Source organism: Orbicella faveolata, unplaced genomic scaffold, assembly GCF_042242905.1.
Source record: "Orbicella faveolata isolate gen_17 unplaced genomic scaffold, um_ofav_v1 contig_14, whole genome shotgun sequence".
Classification (NCBI taxonomy): Eukaryota; Metazoa; Cnidaria; class Anthozoa; order Scleractinia; family Merulinidae; genus Orbicella; species Orbicella faveolata.
The window spans coordinates 16723110-16744867 of record NW_028301541.1 but is presented as its reverse complement, the minus strand read 5'-3'; the positions used below and the strand labels follow the sequence as shown (position 1 = coordinate 16744867).

At 49.4% G+C, this 21758-nt stretch overlaps 5 protein-coding genes across 5 annotated transcripts; 1 reads left to right on the top strand and 4 right to left on the bottom strand.

Moving 5' to 3' along the window:
• The first annotated feature begins 1851 nt into the window (after positions 1-1851).
• Positions 1852-3517, top strand: LOC149114262 (uncharacterized). The gene has a single exon (XM_089286049.1). It carries the CDS (start codon positions 1948-1950, stop codon positions 3427-3429), a length of 1482 nt encoding a protein of 493 aa, XP_089142175.1. The 5' UTR covers positions 1852-1947; the 3' UTR covers positions 3430-3517.
• Positions 3518-5608: 2091 nt separating this feature from the next.
• On the bottom strand, positions 5609-8484 carry LOC149114261 (uncharacterized). Its single transcript, XM_089287648.1, has one exon. The coding sequence runs from the start codon at positions 7708-7710 to the stop codon at positions 6949-6951; it is 762 nt and encodes a 253-aa protein (XP_089143774.1). The 5' UTR covers positions 7711-8484; the 3' UTR covers positions 5609-6948.
• A 435-nt stretch (positions 8485-8919) lies between these two features.
• Positions 8920-11522, bottom strand: LOC149114260 (uncharacterized protein F54H12.2-like). Its single transcript, XM_089287593.1, has one exon. The coding sequence runs from the start codon at positions 11226-11228 to the stop codon at positions 9840-9842; it is 1389 nt and encodes a 462-aa protein (XP_089143719.1). The 5' UTR covers positions 11229-11522; the 3' UTR covers positions 8920-9839.
• A 2154-nt stretch (positions 11523-13676) lies between these two features.
• On the bottom strand, positions 13677-14905 carry LOC149114259 (uncharacterized). Its single transcript, XM_089287605.1, has one exon. The coding sequence runs from the start codon at positions 14829-14831 to the stop codon at positions 13740-13742; it is 1092 nt and encodes a 363-aa protein (XP_089143731.1). The 5' UTR covers positions 14832-14905; the 3' UTR covers positions 13677-13739.
• Positions 14906-16365: 1460 nt separating this feature from the next.
• On the bottom strand, positions 16366-17193 carry LOC149114258 (uncharacterized). The gene has a single exon (XM_089287621.1). The coding sequence runs from the start codon at positions 17191-17193 to the stop codon at positions 16366-16368; it is 828 nt and encodes a 275-aa protein (XP_089143747.1).
• Between the last annotated feature and the right edge of the window lie 4565 nt (positions 17194-21758).

Genomic DNA, 21758 nt, shown 5'->3' with positions numbered 1-21758 from the left:
CGACGGTGGAGGTCTTTGGCCAATCGCTCTTGGACAGGATAACCCTGTTTGAGATTGTGGTAATCTTGGTCACGCGAATTCTCGTTCGCGTCTACCCAGGCTTTCATGGTGACGATGGCTCGGGCGCAGCAGAGAGTGTCTTTGTTTCGGATGGTCACGCGCGACCGTTTGACGATTCCCCGCACGGCGGCGCAACTCGGCTTGTATCGTTTTCCGTTCCCGCTGCCACGACCTGGGGTACGTATGAAAGTGGTTTCCATGGTAAACGTGTCGTCGGGGGTGAATTCTTCGTTGGAGTTGAGTTTGGCCGCGAGAGACTGGAGATAAGTGTTTAGTCTTTCACTCCCTTCTTCGAATTCGCGCACGGTGAAGGTGGTGGACTGAAAGGCGTGCGTGAAGGCACTGGACTGCATGGTGAAATGGACCGTGGAGTCGGGTGTCAGGGTAGGATCCTGAGCGATTTGTTGCTCGATGGATCGTTGAAGGGCCTGAGTCAATTCTTGGCCTAGATTGTCCTCGCGAGTCACGTCTCTGTGTTGTCTGAGCGTGGCTTCGTACCGTTGTTTGTGGAGGACGTTTCTCCAGTGACGTCGAGCGCCTACGGGTCTTAAGTCGAAGTCTAGGAGGGGTCTTGTATTGTTACCACCACCTCCGGTTTGGAGCATCACTCGGTCGTCGAAGGGGAAGGCTTCGTCGTAGGTCCGTCTGTTCTGTAAAAGACAACAAACACAACGTTTTTTAATTAGTCAGTTTTTATTGTCGGGTCTCCGAAAAGAAGCGGGCAACTTCGCGGGTTGTTTTTTCTAAGTTGTCTAACGCGTTCCTGAAACTACTTCCCATATAGAAACTCCTTTTCTCGCCACGCTTGTTGGTACAATGTCCATATATTTCATAATCCGCCATACAATGTCCATGTATTTCATAATCCGCGTCCCAATATCCATATATTTCAGAATCCGCGTAACAATTACAGAAGTTTGTGCGGCATTTAGACGGTCGTAGTTCTATGTGTCCGTAAAACCATTGTCTTTTCAGTTGGCCATATTTCGAGATTTCTCTGTGAAGGTTTCTCAGTCAATAATTTTTCCTTCTATCGCGTATGTGTTGCCAAGTTGCTAAGTCAAGTACGTAACGCTTTAGTTCTTCCGGTAACCAATCCCAGTAACTCTATGAAAAAGATTAGGGTTAGAGTTCTAAAGATGACTTTCTTACATGGGGTACACATCATACTCACTGCTTCATATTGATCCATAAGTTGGTTCATCTCTTCATCGGTCACTGATTCATGTTGATCCATCTGTTGGTTCATCTCCTCGTCGGTCAGCTCTTGTGCCATGATTTTTTTTCCAGCGCTCGATACAAGTCAAAAACTCAGAGTGACTTGAACGGTTCGAACCGATCTTTTTTATACCTACGGTGAAACGGGGTCCAGTCTCCGACTGAGAGAGGGATAGTGGGGTAACCCCCACTCGACCCGCCCCCAGTCTCCGACTGAGAGAGGTATAGGGGGTAACCCCCACTCGACCCGCCCCCAGTCTCCGACTGAGAGAGGTATAGGGGGTAACCCCCACTCGACCCGCCCCCAGTCTCCGACTGAGAGAGGTATAGGGGGTAACCCCCACTCGACCCGCCCCCAGTCTCCGACCGAGTAGGGGGGTATACCCCCCTATCCCCTGGGTCTGGTTAACACGTGACTTGGTCTCGATCTGTGATTGGTTGGACAGATCTTCATAAGGCGAATCCGCGTCGTCGGCTCGCCACTCTGAGTTATTTTCAACTTGTATTGAGCGTCCATTACAGAAGACCATGCCTGCCAGCTCCGCCGAAGCATAGAAACGAAAGAGAGTGAAAACAAGAGAGTACGTGAGAGAATGGAAAAAGAAAAATCCGGAGAAAGTTCGAGAGCAGAAAAGACGGTATCGTGACCGACGTAAGGGCAAGCCAAGTATGTATGACATTGCGCGCGATGCGCTAAATCGTTGGGAAAGGAATGACAACACACATGATTCGAATGAGATTCTTCAGAGTCTGTTTAGAGCCCGTATTGTGTTAACTGATTTCAGGCGCCCCGCAAAAATCCGAGAGTACAATGGAGAGTACAAGCGAGAGTACAAGCGAGAGTACAAGCGAGAGTGGAGGAAGAAAAACCCAGACAAAGTTCGAGAACAAAAAAGAAGATATCGTGTCCGACGCAAGGACAAGAGGCGTGAGGTGAGGAATGGGGATATATATGATCCGGATGAAATTCTTGGAGGTTTGTTTACGGATTGCCCGAGAACACCACCACCACCACCACCACCATTTCCGCTAAGAGCACTTCGATCATCCATCACCATGGCCACCTCTAATAAAAGCACTACCACCACTGCATCACTACCACAAAGAGCACTACCGCCATCCACCACCACGACCACCGCCGCTAAGAGCACAAACACCACTGCATCACTACCACAAAGAGCACTACCGCCATCCACCACCACGACCACCGCCGCTAAGAGCACTACCACTGCAACACGACAGTGGGAAGAGCATGATTACGATCCGGATGAAATTCTTCGGGGTTTGTTTGGAGGTCGGGTTGAGCTGAGGAATTTCAGGGGAACACTAACGCCATCCAACACCACGACCATCGCCGCTAAGAGCACGATCACCATTACCACTGCAACACTACCACCAACCAAAACCACTACAACCGCCATTACCACTGCAACACTACCGCCACTATCGACATTACCACAAAGGAACACCACTATCACCGCCGCTAAGAGCACTACCACCATTACCACTGCAACACTACCACCAACCAACACTAGTACCACCATTACCACTGCAGCACCACAGGCATTACCCCCACCGCAACGCCGTGGGAGGGTGGTGTCTTATTTCTCCACAGCCGCTAAGAGCACGACCACCGCCGCTAAGAGCACGACCACCGCCGCTAAGAGCACGACCACCGCCACTAAGAGCACAACCACCGCCGCTAAGAGCACGACCACCGCCGCTAAGAGCACTACCACCAATACCACTGCAGCACCACAGGCATTACCCCCACCGCAACGCCGTGGGAGGCGGTTGTCTTATTCCTCCTCCTCTGACTCTGACTCTGAGCCTGATGAAGGGTTGGTAGCAGAGTTAGAACGCATGTTAGCGGAACCCGAGGATCCTGTAAAACGGAGACTTTCGGAAATCAGGAAAAACAGGAGAGTCGCAGAAGAAAACCGAGTGAAACGAGTACGAAAAGAACAAGAAATGGAAAAGATGATCGTGGAAATAGCTAGTGAGCTTGACGAGATGTCATCCATGCTTCATGACATGGGACGCTGGTTCGCGCAGTTTGAACGCGAGGATACAGTAGAACAGAACCGTTGCCATTTCTCAGTCACCGTCGAACTTATGGATCAATTGGAACATTATTTATTTTCGTCTTAAAGAAAAAAAGAGACTCTTTTTTGAAAAACAACAAAGCGTGTGTAACTTTAATTACAACAACAACAATAAAAGGTTTTACAATTTCCAACGTTTCTTGGTCTGCATGATTTTCTTAACAATGCGTTCTGTCATGGTTTTACGTCCGGGTAATTTGTCGATGGCCTGGATCATCTTGGTGTCGGCGTTCCATTTGTCCTGTAAGTTCTTGGCCCTGGAATAGTCAATGTCGTGTTGTTTGGCCAGTCTGTCCAGACAGTTGATCCCGGGGTCTCCTCGCGCCAGACGTTTCTTCAGTTTGGTACCAGGTCCCATGTACTGATAACCGGGCCAATGAAACTCAATCCCGGTCTTGCCCAACCATTTCTGGATGTCGAACCCATACCCTCGTTGACGTCGACGTCGGGTACTTCTCCTCGGGGGTGGAGGTGCCTTTTTCCTCTTCTTAATCCGAGTCATAGTCTAGTCCCCTTCTCCAGGGGTCTTCGAAATCTTCCCACCCTGCTTGTAACTTTTCTGCGGCTGTCGGTTTGGCCTTCTTGTACTTCTTTGACTTGCCTTTGGGACTGTAACCACCGTCGTCGTAGTCGATACCGAGTGATTTCAGTACACGTCTGGCTCTATCGGAGATGGGTGCTTTTTTCTTGGACGATAGGGGAGTTTTACCTAGCGTGACCTGTTCGAATGGACTGAAGGGTTTGGGGGTTTTCTTCTCCTTTTTAAAACCTGACGTGGAGGGTATGGGGGTTTTCAGCTCCTTTTTCAGTCCTGTCGTAGAAAGGGGTTGTGGCGGGATGATCACGGGGGCTGCGGCTGGTTGGTTGACTCCCTTGAGGATCTGTTTCAACAGAGTTTCGACGGGTGCGTCGACCATGCCTTCGGGTTCTGTCGTTCCCTGGTACGAGATGGGACCGCTTTTACCCGTCCGTATACGTTTCACCAGTTTCCCTTCCTCGGAGGCGATGGGTTTGGTCATCTTGACGGCCATGCTGTCGGGGATGCGTTTGTCGTTCAGGATGAGATGTTCTTCGGCGGCCAGACGTCCGGCTTTGTTCAACAAGGCATTCTGGCTGATCTTACCCTTGTAATAATCTTGCAGACGATTGAATTCTTGAACGGGCACCATCATGACTTCGTTCATACCTTCTGACTCAAGGTCGTGTCAGGAAACTCGGACAATTCTCTCAAGGCCGTCTCGTAACAGTCTTGCCAGTACCGTATGGATTCGTCTTTCTTTTCCAACTCGAGTTCGAGACTTTGAACGGTTCGCTTGCCTTTACCGCACTCCCTGCACAACTCGATGCACCCACCGGGCGGCGTGGTATCTCGTTTCGTTTGACAGGTTTGGCAGAAGTCACCGAACTTTAAAGCCATGTATTCTTGATACAGGTCGTGGTACCTCTTGTTCAAGTACTCGTACGAGTCTTTCCATCGGGCTTCGCGACGATTGGCGTCTTGCAACAACTGCACGAGTTTAGGAATGGTATTGTGGGACTCGTCTTCTCTCGGTGGGAAATTGGGTATGACGTCGATCCCCTCCAGCGGGTAACCGTCCTCACTGCGTCCTTTCACCGTACACAACATGCTTTGAAACAACCGTGCAAACCGCTCCAGAACCCCGCTCCGTTTTGGGTGAGGAGATGTTCTCTTCGACGCTTGAGAGAGTTTTTGCGTCTACCCACTTCGCGCAGAACCCTTTTATGTCTTTTCAGTTTCCCATAAGTCGTTGCGTTGATGGGGATCCTCTTTTTCAGCAAATTGAGAACCATCTCGCTGATGGCGTTGATCTGATCTTTGTCGGCGATTTGTAACATCCGTTGACGTTTGTTCCGATTGGCTTCTTTCAGGACACGCGTCAGGAAAGGACGTTGTCGTCGTAACCGCTTCATCGTGGACTTATGCGTACGAGCGGATTGGTGTACTCTTTTTATCGCTTTCCTCGACGCCTGAAGGCCGTTTGAAATGGTATCCTGCGTAAGACTCCTTCGATCTTTCCCCTGTTCTTATGGATATGTTTGTCCATTAAACCGAAGGGTCCAGCCAAAGAACCCAAACCCGCTGCTCTCATCATACTCGCCAAATCACCCCCTTTCTGTCTCCTTCTTCGTCTCCTCTTCCTCCGTGCTCGCATGGTGTCGAGTGAGGTGTACGACGGCTAGTCTCGTCCTTTTATTTTCACATGATGGAGCATCGGAACTCTTCGCCCTTGTGTGGAATTTTTTCACCTCGTCTCATTCGTTCCTGCATCCTTTTGGTATGCGCCCGTTCTTGTTTGGCTCTCAGGCTTTCTATGCCTTTGGTGATACCCCAAGCCGCCTTGGGTAAACCCGCCACCACAGTGCCGATCCCTTCTCCCCTTTGGTACCGTCTTCTTTTAGTGGTTTTAGCGGTTTTACGCCTTCTCGAAGACGCTTTCTTTCTCCTTGACCTCTTGGGCATGTTGGTTCTGAATGAAGAGGATGCCCGAGATGTCATTTTTTATAGCGGCACGTGACGAAATCGTAGGGCGTAGTCTCGAACGTATCGGTCGTACGTGGGAGATGTAAAATCCGTCACCACGTCGTCCAACGTTTGCATCTTGGTCAAAAACCCATCCAATTCCTCCACGCCACCCAGAGCGTAGTTCCGGAGTTCTGTCAGCGTCTTTTCGTACGTCGTGTAAGCGAATTGGGCCATGTCCATCTTGAACGAATACTTCTTGAAATCGTTCCATCCTTTCAGTAAGGTGGCGAAAGCCGTCAATCCTACCACCGTGTACCCGTCTTTCCACACGGATCCCAAGACGATACTCACGGCCACCGTCAGTAAGGCCAGTCCGTTGAGAATGGCGTTACACAACTTGTAGTAACCGAACATCTGCCTTCGACACCACCAATACTTGTGGTAGAAAGCGTACAAGACGTCCAAACGTTTCAGGGAATCCAAATCCACCACGGTGTTGAAAGGTTCATCCAATAAACAGACCGAAGTACTCATGACTCTTTTCCAACCAGTGCCAAACGTAGTCTGACTTTCTGTCGGGACGTTCGATCCTTTTAGCTTGTTGCTTGTATTCCCAGATCTCGTCCTTGAAGGCGGTTTCTACGGATTGGTTCAGGATGTCCTGGACCTGTCGGTAACTATCGCACTCGTCCGCGATCCGTTTCATGTCTTCGTGATCCATGCTGGTCGCATCCCAGTAAGAGCGAGAGCATCGACATAGATGCAAAAAGTAGGGGAACCACTCGACTTCACTCCTCAACATCTTGATTCGAATGGTTTTTCATCGACGAGGAGGTCGTCTTTTCTTAAGTCTCACGAGTCTTCGGATCCCGCGACCCACGCCCACTCCCACACCACCAATGGTAGCGGCGGTTCCGGCTCGGATTCCTGTTTTCACGGCGCGACCACCCAACGCTTTGGCCAATCCCAAGGCAGCCCCTTTGCCGATGGGTAACATCGCAGACAGGGCATTCGCAAGAGCACCACCCCATTGCTTTCTCCTTTTCGGTCGACGACGGCGTCTTCTCATGGTTGTTGTTCTCAGTTACGCACGCTGGTCGAATTGCGTGTGACGGTAGGACGTTGTCCGTTTTTATAGGTGGTCGTGATCGTGTTGGTGGTCGTGATGCCCGCAATGCGACGACCCGCGGCCGTCTGTTGTTGTTGGCGCAAAATCTCTTCCAATTGTTGTTGCATCTGGGCTTGGTCGAGAACACGGTCTCCTCGCCTCCTTCTTCTTCTTCCTCCTCGACCCGATCGAATCGACGAAGGCGGTGTGGAGTCACTTCCGCCTCCTCCACCTCCACCTCCGCCTCCACCTCCACCTCCGCCTCCGCCTCCGCCTCTGCCTCTGCCTCTGCCTCTGCCTCTGCCACCGCCGCTACCACTAGCGCTACTTCGTCTGCGGCTGCCGGAATCACTGGAGGACGTGGGTGTATTTTGACGTGGGACGCGTCTCGGTCGTTTCCCTCCTCGAACGGCTCGTGCCAAAGGTGTGGACATTGATATCCTGGGTGCCCCGACACCTGCCGTGACATTGGCGCGCGACACCGATCCAGCACTGCCGACACCCACCGTGACGTTGGTCTGCGGTGCACCCGAGCCAGCGGTGCCCACTCCGACGGGCGAGACATTGGGCAGGGGCGGTGTCGCCAGTGACGATCGCGGTGAAGGAGGCGTGTTCAGACTCGCACCCACACCCGCGGCAGGCGGAATCGGAGTACTCGTCCGAGCCGGTGTCCCCCAAGGCGAATAATCCTCCAGAGCCGAGAAGTTGAAATCGTCACTACCATAAGAGCTCATTTTTATCCATGTACCTTTCTCTTTCTATCTTCTTCTCGGCGAGTTCTCGTTGTTTATGAACCAAATAATCGAAACCTTCACCGTTATATGCGTTGATGATGGACCGTACTTGACGGTAACTCTCGCATTCCGTGACCTGTCTCATCGGTTCGTAGTCCAGCTCATTGGGATTCATGATATACTTTAACCTGTTTTTACACAGGTGAATGAATAGCGGAAACCACTCGACCTCGCTCCTCAACATGATGATGTCGCAAACTGATGGCATCGTACGAATCCCTCGTCTTTTAACACTCGGCTGATGACGCGTTGATCGTCCTGACTGGCCGGATGAAGATCCAATAGCATGTAACCGTAAGGGCGATCGGTGACCTTTCGAAACGTGTCCAACACCTCCTGCCATTGCGTGGGAAACGATTGCAGAAGTAAATTTCGTATCCCCAACTGATCCCGAGGGTTCTTGAAGGCCGCGATGTAATGCGCGTTTCTGGAAATGGTCTTGGCGAATTTTTCGTTGGGGAATAGATCCTGACACAGGTAGATCACCGTGATGTTCCGATGATGCGAATGTTTGGTGAAGAGATCCAACACGCGCTTGTCGTTACCACCCTCGTCCATCAGATCGTCCAAGACCAACACACCCCCTCCGGGAAACCATCGGGGTAACTGTTCGCTGTCGGGGATGCCTTCGTAAAACTTGACTCCACCCTTCTTGAGCTTTTGGAAACCGTCTTGCCACGATCCGTAGCAGTAATGAATACTCTTCGGTGTCTGTTGGAACAGGTCGCCGTTCTCCAAGAGCAGTTTGGTCGTGAACACCGTCTTGCCGCACCCCGACGGACCCGCTATCAACAAACTCGACGCCGTGTGAAATTGAAACGCTTTGCGTCGTTCCATGATCATGAAATGGTCCAGGGTCTCGAGACGTTCCGTTTTTATCTGAACAACTTGGCCAATGGGGTCTTGACGGCCGGGATGCGTTTCAACAGACCCAATAGGGTGACCTTACGATTGAAACAGATGGGTTTTTTCTTGGCCCGACTCCTGATCTTGGCCATGGCCCTCTTGGCAGCGGCTCTCTTGGGACGTCCTTTTTTCTTGGCAGGCGCCGATCTCTTTTTTCGAGGTTTTTTCTTGGCGAATTTTCTCAAATCTCCGAACTTGTCCTCGTACCAATGCCTCTTTTTCATTCTTCTTTTCCTATCTTCCTTCTCGGAAAGCTTCGGCATGGCAGGGGCGGCTCTCTTGCGTTTCCTACGCGTGGTCACCGTCGCCGGTAATGCACCGGTGTCCAGGACGGACGGCGGTTGAAAAGACACTTGTCTTTTGGCGGGTTGAAGTATTTTCAGATTGAGTTGTCGTTTTGGCGGTTGGTTTTTCTTGAAATGAGCCTCACTGGGTTGAGGCGTCTTTCTACCCGCTTTTCCATAGCGTTTTTCCAACCTGGCTATCACGTCGTCCAAGTGTCTATGCCCTTGAAACTGAAGAGCCATGACTACCACACAACCTCTTTTTCAAAAATGAACCTCTTTTATTTCGAACAGCTTACTTTATAACAAATGACGCACTCCTCGGGAGGAACCGCTCGTGTCCTGGTGACACGGGGTTTTACAAATCTTGCGCCAGGCCAACTCGTCCACGATCAGACGTTCTACCATGTGTCCTACTTTACGATCGTTCTCCACAAACTCGTTTTTCTTAAAACGATTCAAGAACTCGTTCATGTCCCGACCTTCGGCTCGGTCGATCAGGAACATCAGGGCGTAACCGCCGCAACTCTGGCTGAACAGGGACTGCAGACTCTTGCCGTTGTGAATCTGGTACTTGAAATGACGATCCAACCATTCTTGGATCGGTTCGGCGGTTCCGTACGCGTCCAACGGTAGACCGTAACTGTCCAGGATCTCGCACTTGTTCTTGTCGGCCCACAAAGCGATCCAATGCACGCCCGGTTTGTCGTGAGGGTCCGTGTTCACGATGTAAGCGGTCGGTCCTTCTTGAGGGACTGTCCTGGGAAGCCGATCGCAAGGGACCGTGCCGTAAAAGACACAGCGTAGGGACGGATTCGTCCGGGCCAAATGATCCAATTGTATATTATTCAAGGCTACTTTCTCCATTTTTTCTTCTTCTCATTGGTACACGTCGTAGATGACGACTCGGTTCTCGTTGATCTCCAGCAAATTCTCGAATTCGCCGTACAACAAGATAGTCAGGTTTTGTCCAGGATTGGCTCCGAAATCGATCACCAGACGCAGTTCACCTTCTTGCTTGGGGTTCAACACTGGACTGTCCAAACATCCATTGGCCGTGTTGTCAAATACAAACATGTTGCATCTCTTGCCGTCCCCCCAATCCACTTTCCGGACCATGTTTCCTTTTCCCCTGCACAACGCTCCTGAGGCTTGGAGGAATCTGTAGTAACCTCTCTGATCTTTACTGTCCCCATCGTGATCGAGCTCCAAGGTCTCGTAGGGGTATTCTTCACCTCTCACCAATTGTTTGATGGAAGCCAGATTGAATTTTCCGAAATTGAACGGATTGATCGTCACAGTTCCGTTGAAGGCAGTTTGTTTCATCAACAACACCACTAACCGATTAGGTAGCTTACTGTGGAAAGGATTGCTGCACTCGAAATGACGATTGTCGTTGGGATGCGAGTAAGTGCGAATTTCACCTCTCACCGTGGGGTAAGTGGCCACTCTTCCTCCTTTCAGGCTGGTCATGATCTCTCGGTACACCGAGGGAGTCACTCTCACTTGAGACAGGAACAATCTCACTTTCACGTCGGCTTCAGTCAGTCTCAGAGTATCAGTACCATGCCATCGGATGGTCCACAGGGCTGGGGCATTGAAGTACATGTCGATCTGGATCTGCACGCCAGGTAACAGTAATTTGCTGAGATGAAACACTTCCAGGAAAGGTTTGAACCTCAAAGTCACGGCTTCTCCGTCCAGAAACTGGGATCGTCCCTGGACCAAATTCTTGAGATCTTGGGTTAAAGCAGTATATTCAGCGTGAGGAGTAGTAAAATCCATCGCGTTGGCTGTCAATTCATCGGCATCTCCGTCGTCGGGTACACCGAGACAGTTGTACCATCCGCTGGGTGTTAGGATCGATTCACCGTCGTCTCGGTCGTGGTTCAACAGGGTCTCGATGTAGGCTTTGAGGTGGTAAGTATCCGTCTGGGGGCTGATGAGAGTCCCATTCAATCTCACATTGATCTGTTTGAAGAGGGTGTGGGCCAGATTGTTGGCGAGTCCCATGACATCCGCTGTCAACAGATTCGTCGCGTCACTTTTCTTAACGGTCAATTCCACTTCGAAGAAACTCTCGTTCAAGTCGATAAAGTCTTCTTGCGGATCGACTTGGAAGGTCACGGGGTTGATCCCTGTATTGAACGGGTTGATTCTCACCAACCGTCGAGACGACATGCTGACATCCGTGGGAGGGGTACTGAACATGTTCAGACGAGGGTTACGAACCCCCGCCGAACGGGCATGAGCCACGAGGTCCGTCATCGTCTACGTCGTCGTCGTCTTCGTCTCCTTCTCAGGGCCGACTGCACCCAACGATAGTTCGGGCGTTTTGATCGGGACGGGAAGATCGATCCGCCTTTATACGTTCGTCGTATCGGGATAAGTCTAACGCGCCTCGAGTAAATGGGATTCATACTCCAAATAGGTCTTTTCTCACTTTTTTCGACAACGCCCGTTTGATCTCCTGCGTCGCTTTACGTTTCACGGCTCGTTTCGCTCCTCTCTTGACCCCGGCGAGTCCACCTCTCCAATTGGGCTTTCCTCCCTTGCCACCCGAATTTAAACCTTTCAGACCCTCCGTGGCAGCCTCGGTGATAAAGTCTCGTAGAATGCCGGGACCTCGTTTCTTGACACCTCTCCAAGCCATGCCGAATCCGTCTCCGGATTGCCTCATTTTATCGGGATGAAATCGTACCAACGTTCCACCGATCATTCTTTCTTAAAGTGTAACGTCACGATCGTATTGCCAGGTCCAAATCTCACCAGTTCTCCAGTTGTCTCAGCCACTTGCACCTCTATTATGTCAATGACGTCTTTGCGCACGGGAATATATTGAATGTGGTAAGGCTCGAAATACTGGACACCCGCACCTGTTCTAATCAAGTTGACCTCTCTCAGTACATCCGTGACTTGATTTCCCACCACGCCACTTCTACACACGTCAGAGTAGACGAACAAAGAACGCGAACTGCTTTCCACCACCACCTCGAACGCTTTGTTCAGGTTTAGAAAACGCCAATTGCAAAAGATGCTGAGTTTTAAAAAATCTCCATTTCCTCCTGTATCTGTGATGACACCCCAAAAGACAGGTGATCCTTCCTTGTCGTGGACGTCCCCGACGACGCTAATGTCCGGAACGACATCGTCAAAAAGTTCGAACTGCAAGTTAGGTCCCAGATCGTAACCACTACTGTTCTTTTTGAGCCATCCCATTTTTAAAGCCAGTTCAACATTGACGTGGAACGCGGGGAAATGCGTGACAGGACGATAGGTGTTTTTGTTGTCCGTGACCAGTTCATCACCTTCCCACTTGAACTTGACGTAGCTTCTCTTCCCATCATTCGTGACATATTTGGCTCCCAATTTGGGTCCGGAGTTCTTGAAGATGCGTTGTCGCGTGAAAAAGGAGATCATGGATTTCATGAATCCGACACCGTCCACGTTGTAAAATACCTCTTTGAGGTCATCCGTGTCGAAGTAAGCTTCTCCAAACGAGTAAAAACTACTCGATTCTATGCGTCTCCATGAGAAGGAGGACAAGATGGTTTTATCCTCAGAAGCGGTGAAAGAAGGCAACGTCACGTGCGCATCCGGCATGGCGATGCTACTCATTCCCACTTTCCAACCTCCTTCTCCATTCAGGCGTAGGGGACGTGGTAACCTGATCTTGAAATGGTTCGACTTGTTGTCCGGGAACTCGCTCTTACCACTGTGACTAGGTAAGCTGACGTAAAAATCACTCATCCTTTCTTGAAATGCAACGTGATCGTGGTCACGCCCGACGCAAAGTCCACCAGTCGACCGTCGTTCTCAGATACCTGCGTCTCGACAATGTCCAAAAAGGTCGTGCGCACCGGTAGATATAGGATGTGTCTCGGTTGAAGGTCGATCACGTCAGGATCGTAACGAACCTGTTTCAACAGGTCCGTGACTTGATTCCCCGTCACCATACTCTGTCCCACATTCGAATACACGAATAAGGAACGACGCTCGTGACCGAACGCCTCTTCGTAACTGCGATCCAAATCCGTGAACACCCAATTGATGAAACAACTCAAATGTAAGGTGTCCGGGTCGATCTTGTAAAAGAGTTCGTCCCCGTCATTCTGTCCTATGACCAAGTCCGTGGCCGTGGGTACGACTTCCTTTGGAAATTCTTTCCTCAAGTGGGGTCCCAAGACGTAACCCGGTTGTCCGTTCTGTAATCTTCCCATCTTCACCCATTTCATCTTCTTGGCCAATTCGATGCCGATGTTCATTTGCGGGTAGACGCGTTTACCGTTGATCAGGAGGCTGAGGCACGTTCTCGAATTGTCCAGGACGCATTCTCCATGCTCGGCCCGATGCATGACCGTGTACAGCAATTCGGTGGGATCGTCGGGTTTGCTCTTTTTCTTGTACATCGTCACGTCGGCATCCGTTCTAGATCTCAACCTATGCAGGTATCGATCTCGTATCGCGTTCATCAACTCGGTACCGGTCCTCGGCGTGAACTCCAAATCGCCCTCTCGCGTCGCTGAAGAGACCCGACTGTATAGGTTTATGGAGGCGTTCACCATGTCGATCCACCAGATTTCAAACAGAAGAGAATCTTTCAAGTCCATCTTTCGCGTCGCGGGCGGAAACGAGAGGTCGCTGATACCCACTTTCCATCCCGGCTCTCTCAACTGCAACGGGTTCGGTAGACGGTTCTTGAAACCGTGGGCCTTGTTGTCCGGGAACTCGCTCGTGCTGGCATTGCTCATCAGTTGCACGTAAAAGTCGTCGACAGACTCATTCATACTTGAAGTGCAATGTCACCGAGGTCACGCCCGAGGTAAAGTCCACCAGTCTTCCGTCGTTCTCGGCCAATTGCACCTCCACTATATCCAAAACGTTGCTGCGCACGGGTTTATATTGAATCTGAGTCGGTTCGTACGTCGTCTTGAGCGAGTCGTGGGGGACTTCTCTCAAGAGATCCGTGACTCGATTCCCCGTGATGGTGCTACGACCCACATTCGAATACAGGTACATGGGACTGCGAGGCGGAGGGAGGTCCGGATGAACGACGACTCCCCGATAGGTCTTGGCGTATTCCTCGTCCAAGTAACTGAAGCGCCAGTTGCAATAGGGACTGAGCTGTAACGACCCAGCGCTGAGCATACTCCAAAATCCGCGAGATCGATTGTCGCTATGGTCGGTCCAGTCTTTCTTGAAATCAGACGGGACTTTGTCGTTGGGAAAGATCTTGATCATATTCACGTCCAAGTGAACGGAGTAATACGATTCCTCTCGAATCAAACCCAACTTCTTGACCAGTTTAGAACCAAAATACACTCTGGGACGATGTCTGTCTCCGGACTCGTCCAGGAACGTGTCGGTGTTGTCGATAATCAAATCGTTCCCCTCCCATCGGAACACGGGGTAGTATTTTTTCCCGTCCGGTGCTCGTAGACTTTCACCCTCATGATCCATGTAATGATACAGGCGTTCGTGAAAACGATTGATGAGGTATTGCATGAGAGATCTGCCGCTCGTCACTTTGTGTCGGACGCGGTTCAGTTCCTTCCCGTAGACGTCAAATGTCACTGGGTATCGCGAAGGACGCCACGTAATCCCGTCGTCTAGCAACCTGAACGTTTCAATGGTCCACTCCATACCGAACACGTAGTCGTCGTCGTCAAAGTCGTGCGCTTGAGGGACCGGTACTTGATGCGGTCGTGACGGAGGAATCGGGTAAGACACGCTCGCCAATCCCACTTTCCATTCCTTGTCGGATTCAAACAGGAGCGGATACGGCAGACGGTTCTTGAAACTGTTGGCCTTGTTGTCCGTGAACTCGCTCGTGCTGGCATTGCTCATCAACTGCACGTAAAAGTCCTTCATTTTTTCGTCTTGGGCTTTTGGGTCACGTACAGTCCCTTTTTATCCACCCAACTGTCGTACTTGACTGGCCAACCTTTCCAACGCACCAAGACTTTATCCCCTTTTCGTTTGACGATCTTGTCGATGCGGAACAGATCGTCGTCTTTCACGTCCACCTTTTGCAAATCTTGCGCGTAAAACATGCCTTCGACCGCCGTACCGTCCCATTCTTCCACCTTGTACGTGGTGACCTTCCCAGGACGCACTCGGCGTATCACAAACACCTCTTCGGTCCAACCGGGTAAATACCCTTTCTTGAATTGACGGAACTTCTTGTTCAGTCTCACACGATCCCCGACTTTGAGTTGCGGTTTCTTCAATTTCCCTTTTTTCTTTTTTCCGTAAAGAGTCTCCCACACGTCCTCGCTATTGGCTAAAGTCACTTGATCGGGAGCCATCTTGATACTGCGATGATACGATCGATTGTACCCTCGGACCAGATCTTGTAACACGGGCACAAACGTCATCGTATTCTTCACGGTGAAGTACCGGTACAAACGTTCTTTCAGGGTCCGATTGAACCGTTCCACTACACTGGATTTCGTATCCCCGCGCGTCGAAAAATGATGAATGCTTTTCTGCTTCATCAAATCCTGAAACGTCTTGTTGTAGAATTCCTTCCCGTCGTCCGTCTGGAGATTGATGGGTTTTCTACCTCCTTTCAGGATCTTTGCCATGGCCTCCGTCACCGCTTTACCCGTCTTGCTCTTCAAGGGCTGGACCCAGGCGTGCTTGGAAAACACGTCCACTACTGTCAAGAGGTAACGATACCCTCGATTGTACCTCGAAATATTGATCACCTCGATCAGGTCGGCCGTCCACTGCTCGTCGATGCCGAACACCACCACCGGGACCGTGGGAAAACGACGACGTCTGGGTTTGTGCAACGTGTACCCCAAATCCCGTTGCAGGACCTCGCGAGCACGTCGTACCGAGATCTTATTGGCCTGGGCGAATCGCGTCAGACCGCCCAGACTACCGGGTCTGGAAGGATCCCGATACCGTCCCAGTAACGTTCCGGTCGAAAGCGGCTTTTGCTTCTTCTTTTGACCTTTCTTCATAGTCGATAAAGTTTGTACACGCACTGTCTTCACAACTCGAAACGTTGCTCCCGTACCTCGAGATACTTCTTAAATGAATCGGGTTGCCGTTTCAACCACAAGATATAAACGACAAAACGCATCACGTTGGGTTCGACGTCGGTATAGTCAAACACCTCCAAGGGCGAATCGCTGAAATGGTCGGGGATGGGTTCACCCTTACCGTATCGCTCGTAGACACTAGTGCACTTGGAACACAAGGTCGTCCAACACCATGGATCGGCTATGGTCGTACACATTCTCGAGATCAACCAACTCAAAGCATGAGACATAATGATTTGAACCCAATTCTTTATTCACACTTTCTTATATGTACAAAAACGTCGTGCCTGATTGGTTCTTACGAAAAACAACACCTCTGATTGGCTAAACAAAAAAGAAGGCGAAGAAAAGACTTAGTCTGAATCTGTAAAGTAATCAACATGTTCCATGTTCTTAAGATCTCGTCCATACTCATCATCACAGTCTTCCTCGTAGGTATCCATGGCATAATATTTACAATTTCTCCAACAACATTCCCCTTTACCGGGTCTCCACTTCAGGGCTTCCTGCTCGTCCCCCTTCGCATAGAATGCTTGTCGCATACTCTCTTTACACTCACCACAAAGGTCCTCCCGATCAGTGTCCATGGCACGAAAGAAAAACCGATCCTTCCACACATCACGTTGATGCATGATATCGTAGATCAACTCTTCCAACTTCAGACACGTTTCCTTGTAATCTCCCTTGCTGAAAGTCAGCAACGACTTCACCATGGGACTCTCGTCTGCCTCCAACACCCGTCGTGATAGGTCACGAGAGAAACGCAAGGGTTCAAACAGATCACGGATGGCATCGGTCATCATGTACGTGAGGTTATCCGTGGCGATCAAACAGGCCCGCTCGGCGTCCAGGGTGGGATCACTACAATGAATGAATTTGAATTGACCGCTACCACTTCGGTACATCACGCGACACCACTCACCGAAAAACAAAAACACGTGTTTGTTATTCTTCATCATCTCCAAAATCGTACCACCCCAGTCAGGACGACGTCTCATCAAGAGCTGAAAAGACCACAGACTACCGGGTACTCGACCTGACGGTTCGAAGAGATTGTCAAAAATGTACAGGTCCACCTTGGCATCCGGAATGGCGTCGAGATCTCTTAAAGTGTGTACCTTCAGATCCACGATCTGTTCCACGAGGTCCCGAATCTGGTTCGAGTTGCTATAGTAAGTCATCTTGACACCCTCAGACAAACTCGTTAAACTTCTTTCCTTCTCGATCCGCTCGCTTCGTGATCTCCAAGCCCGACAAATGAGGATAGCAACTACGCACACCCCAGTCAATCAAGTGCCTCTGGAGCCTATAGTACAAAGGAGAGACAAGACGTAACTCCAATTCAATTATCCTCGCGTGTAACGGTCTTTCGCCTTCTTTTTCGATTGTATCCAAAACGTCAGAAGCTCGATTCAACTGCTGTCTCAGATCTTCAAGGATCTCTTGCACGTCTCTCTCATCCAAAATCCTACAGGTCATCACCGCGTCAACAGCAAGTCGAGAATGATTCGCTGCGTCCAACGGGCTCCTTTTATACCCGCGCCGTGGATCCACTTTCACTCCGTACTTTCCCGGATCACGTGCCCACTTCAGATCCCGCCAATCGGAACGAAGACCGTCACATGATCCCATCACACCACACGTCACTGATTGGTCGTCAAAAACGTCCATAAAGTCGAACAACGCATTCCATCACGAGTCACTTTTCAGCAGAAGTCGTCATGGATTCACACGTCGAACCCGTCAGGAAAAAGAAAAAATTGTCCAAAAAGAAACTGGAACTGCTCTTACCCAAGAGAGTGGAAAGAGAAGTAGGAGGTAAACAACTACAATCCACTTTAGATAGATGGTTATTCAAAAAACCTCGTGCCAGACTCCGTTTCAACGAACGCGTCCTCTTCAAAGAAATCACCCCGGACTCGGTCAGTTGGACCACCGTCCCTCTCAAAGGCTTCTCGCGACCCTGGAGCGCCTTTTCGATCCAACGCCAAGAAGTCAAAAGCCAAATGAAAAGTAACCATGACAAGCGAAGGCAAAGACCGACCCCCAAGAACGTGCGAAAAACCACCCACATCCTAGAAACCATGCGACGTGAAAACACCTTGTTGGGATACTAACTCAATCTCTATCTTCACAGACTCAAAGCTACCTGCCATTCAAGGCGGATGCATGACCGTGATCAGAGACTCACCTCCTCGAACCATGCAAGTCCTGGAAGCCATGGGACTCGACAAATTCAAGAAAGACGACCTCGTAGAAGTACCCCCTGAAGTGGACGACCGAGGAGAATTCACCGAAGTCCAAGTGTTGGAGGAATTCGACCCCGATCAGTTCCTGAACCAACTGAAACCACAAGATTCCATCTGCCCACGTTGCATGGTACCCCTGACATACGGAAGCGTGCGAACCCCAGACGGTGGTACCTGGGAATATTACCGATGCCCCTCTTCCAGATTCTACACCAAGTGTTATGTGACCTGTGGCGTCAAAGAAGTGGGCACTTACCTGAGACGCGTCGAAGAACAGACCCACCCCTGCTACAGGAACATCGACCCGGCTCGTTTCCGATGTCTATGCAGCAAGTCCCTGGTCTTAGCCACCTCCCACTCCCAGTCCAACCCAGACAGGCTCTATCTCAAGTGTCCCAAGCGTACCTGCAAGTTCTTTCAATGGATCGACGAATACCCACGAGGAGTCGCCGAAGCCATACTGATTAATGGACAGGCCCCAAACTAAGAAAAAGACAGACACAGTTTTTTGTAAAAAACACACTCCGATTTTTTTATTTCTAATAAAGGCAGGGTGGCGCAGTGGAAGCGCGTTGGGCTCATAACCCAGAGGTCCGAGGATCGAAACCCCGCCCCGCCCATTTTTAATTCACATTTCTTTTTTACACGTTTGGTAATCTATCGTTCGCGTCGATCATGGCTCGCATCGTTACTTGGTCACAATGGTTGAAAGTACTATAATAATCGTTTATTGATTGATTGATATCCCGAAGAAAAAGAGGGCGCCGGTCAATAGGACCGTGCACACGTCCCACCCTGTAATAAGTGGAATGACCAATAAAAGTTGTTTTTGTTCTATTTTCAGACTCCATGTCTCGATTTCCTAACCCTCAATGTCTATGGTGCAAGGAAGGATACACTTTCAAACACAGTATCAGAGACTACTTCCTGACACCCTGTTGCGACCAATTCTTTCACGGAACCTGTAAAGCCCTCCACACTGAGCGGTTGAAACCCTCCGAAAGACTCTGCCCTCATTGCAAAGCCGTGAATTTCGGACTGCCTCCCGATGACAACCCCAAAACCAAGTCCTAAAGAGGTAAGCGCTTCGATGGTCTAATGGTTAAGACGTTGAGTTGTGGCCTCAAAGACCCAGGTTCGATTCCTGGTCGGTGCATTAAATTTTTTCTTTTTTATTCCCTATAGAGACGATGAAAAAATCACGCAACAAACCATGTACATTCTCTCGTTAAAGGATCTTTATTAGTGTTACAGGCATGAATAAAAATGTTTTTTCACTCCTCTGATTCTGGTGTTTTTACAATTTGTTTGATAAATGCTCGGTACGCCAACTCGTCTTGGTCCTCCCAACTGCTCTTCCACGCTTCCCATCCGTCCTCAAATCCATCCGACAACTTCTCCAAACACACAGGGTCTTTAAACGAGATGGACTGGTCATCAAACATCTTCTCAGACAGCATTCTTCTGAACCTCATCACCTCATCCGCCAGCTTCACCACCTCTTTCCTCAGAACGACATCCATAGCGTGAGAAACGGCGCATTTCATTATCTTTCCAAGAATACCGTCATGAACAGCATCCATCACCCTCGCGGCAAGTTCTTCTATCTTCTCCTCTTCAGAAACACTATTCACCTTCGTCTCGCTCTCCTCTGAAGACATCTTCTAGTCGCCTAGCTCAAAACAACAATACTCACTCGACACTCACGCAAACCCTTTTATTCCCATCCGAACCTCGATTTCATGCACGTGACAGCCTCGATCTCATGGATTGGCTATCGCCTTATTTGGACATGCGCGTCACAACCTCGATTTCATATTTCTCCTTATTTGGACATGTTGCCCTTATTTGGGCATGGGCGCCATGTTTGACCCCCCTGGACGCCATCTTGTTTATGCAAATCGAAAATACTGCCCTCTGATTGGTCGAGAGCCTTTTTTAATGATATGCATCGCCTCCTGATTGGTTACCGCCCCTATAAGCGTGCTTTACTACTCTTAAGAAAGGCTCGAAATGTCAGCTGCCCGATAGAAACGTCACGTGCACGAAGTCGTTACGCGGTTAATTTACCCACATCAACTACATGTTGATAAATCGCCAGTATTTATCCACAAATCAACCAAGACAGGGTTCACTGAAAATATTGGCAAACTTCTGAATCTATACACAACAAAAACTCATTCGTGAAGTAAAACAATTTAAAGGGCTACATCGTAAATAACAAAACTGCACTGCAGCGTTATGTTGCTATTCACATCTCCTTGTGTTATATCCGTCCTTCTGATTCGCGCAATATAATTAGGATTCCATAGAATGGTGGGAGGACAACAAAAACATGTTCTTAACCGATAAACAGTTAATATTCCTCTACGAAAAATTGAAGTTAGTTGGCAGTCTACTCTGCGAGCAGTTGGTATTGTAAATTAGATGTCATATGACAATTGCATTTTTCAACACATATTATTAAACATATGGTCTTTCTATTGTTTTAACACGGTGTTATTTGTCGTTAACAGTATCGTATTTTCGAACAGCTCTGAATATCAAAAGCGTAAACTTCTGACACTAACATCACGTTCAATTATTATATATGACCGAAGCAGAGGGCACAACAAATTCCAAATAAATTGGCCCAATAATTTTTTTAAGCATCTCTGGTTTTAAATTGCCTTTTTCACCGCCTACGTAAAGTTCGCTTTTCATAACTTGTCAGGGGCGTAGCTAGTATTTTTTTGAGAGAGGGGGAGGGGGGGGGGAGTTACACCGCGTCAAAGTGAAGGTGCTCACCAGATTTTCATGTCGTTTCCACCACCTGTTGTGGGTTGTTTGCTGGGAAAAGGCTTACAAAAGGGGGGATCACGGCACCTCAAGAACCCCCTAGCTACGCCTCTGCTTGTGGAGATGATCTCTGAAATTATCTGAACTGTGCAACTGGCAAAAGCAAAAGATTAGCGACGACTCGTCGTTGTAACGTCCTGAAATTTGAAACGTACGTGAGGAACCCATTTCAGTGGTGCGTTGTCATAGCAGGTTTTCAACCAATCACGCGCGGCAAAAGTGAAACAACATAACCGTAAAATAATGTCGTCTCTCTCGTAAGCAAAACTATGGGCGGTTCGCGCGGCTGTTTTAAAACGGCGTTATATGAACAATAGCTTCCATTTGGAGAGGAAATATGCTTGGATATTTGTCCGCGGACATTATCTCTTCCGAGAAGCCAACAGTTTGAGGAACAGATAATGTCCAAGGACAAATATCCGAGCGTATTTACGCTCTAAATGGAGGGTATTGTGTTTAGTATCCTTCAAAAATTTTCCGCAACACGCGCAGTTTTGAGAATTGGGGAATATCACTTGGATATTCCCCAGTTTTAGCTGGAACAGTTTTGGTTTTTGTTCTTCTTTCTGTTGTTTCTTTTTTCATTATTTTCTAGTGGGTGTGTGTATTTTTTGTTTTTCATTTTCCTGCCAAATGGGCAGTGTTCATATGTTTAAAAT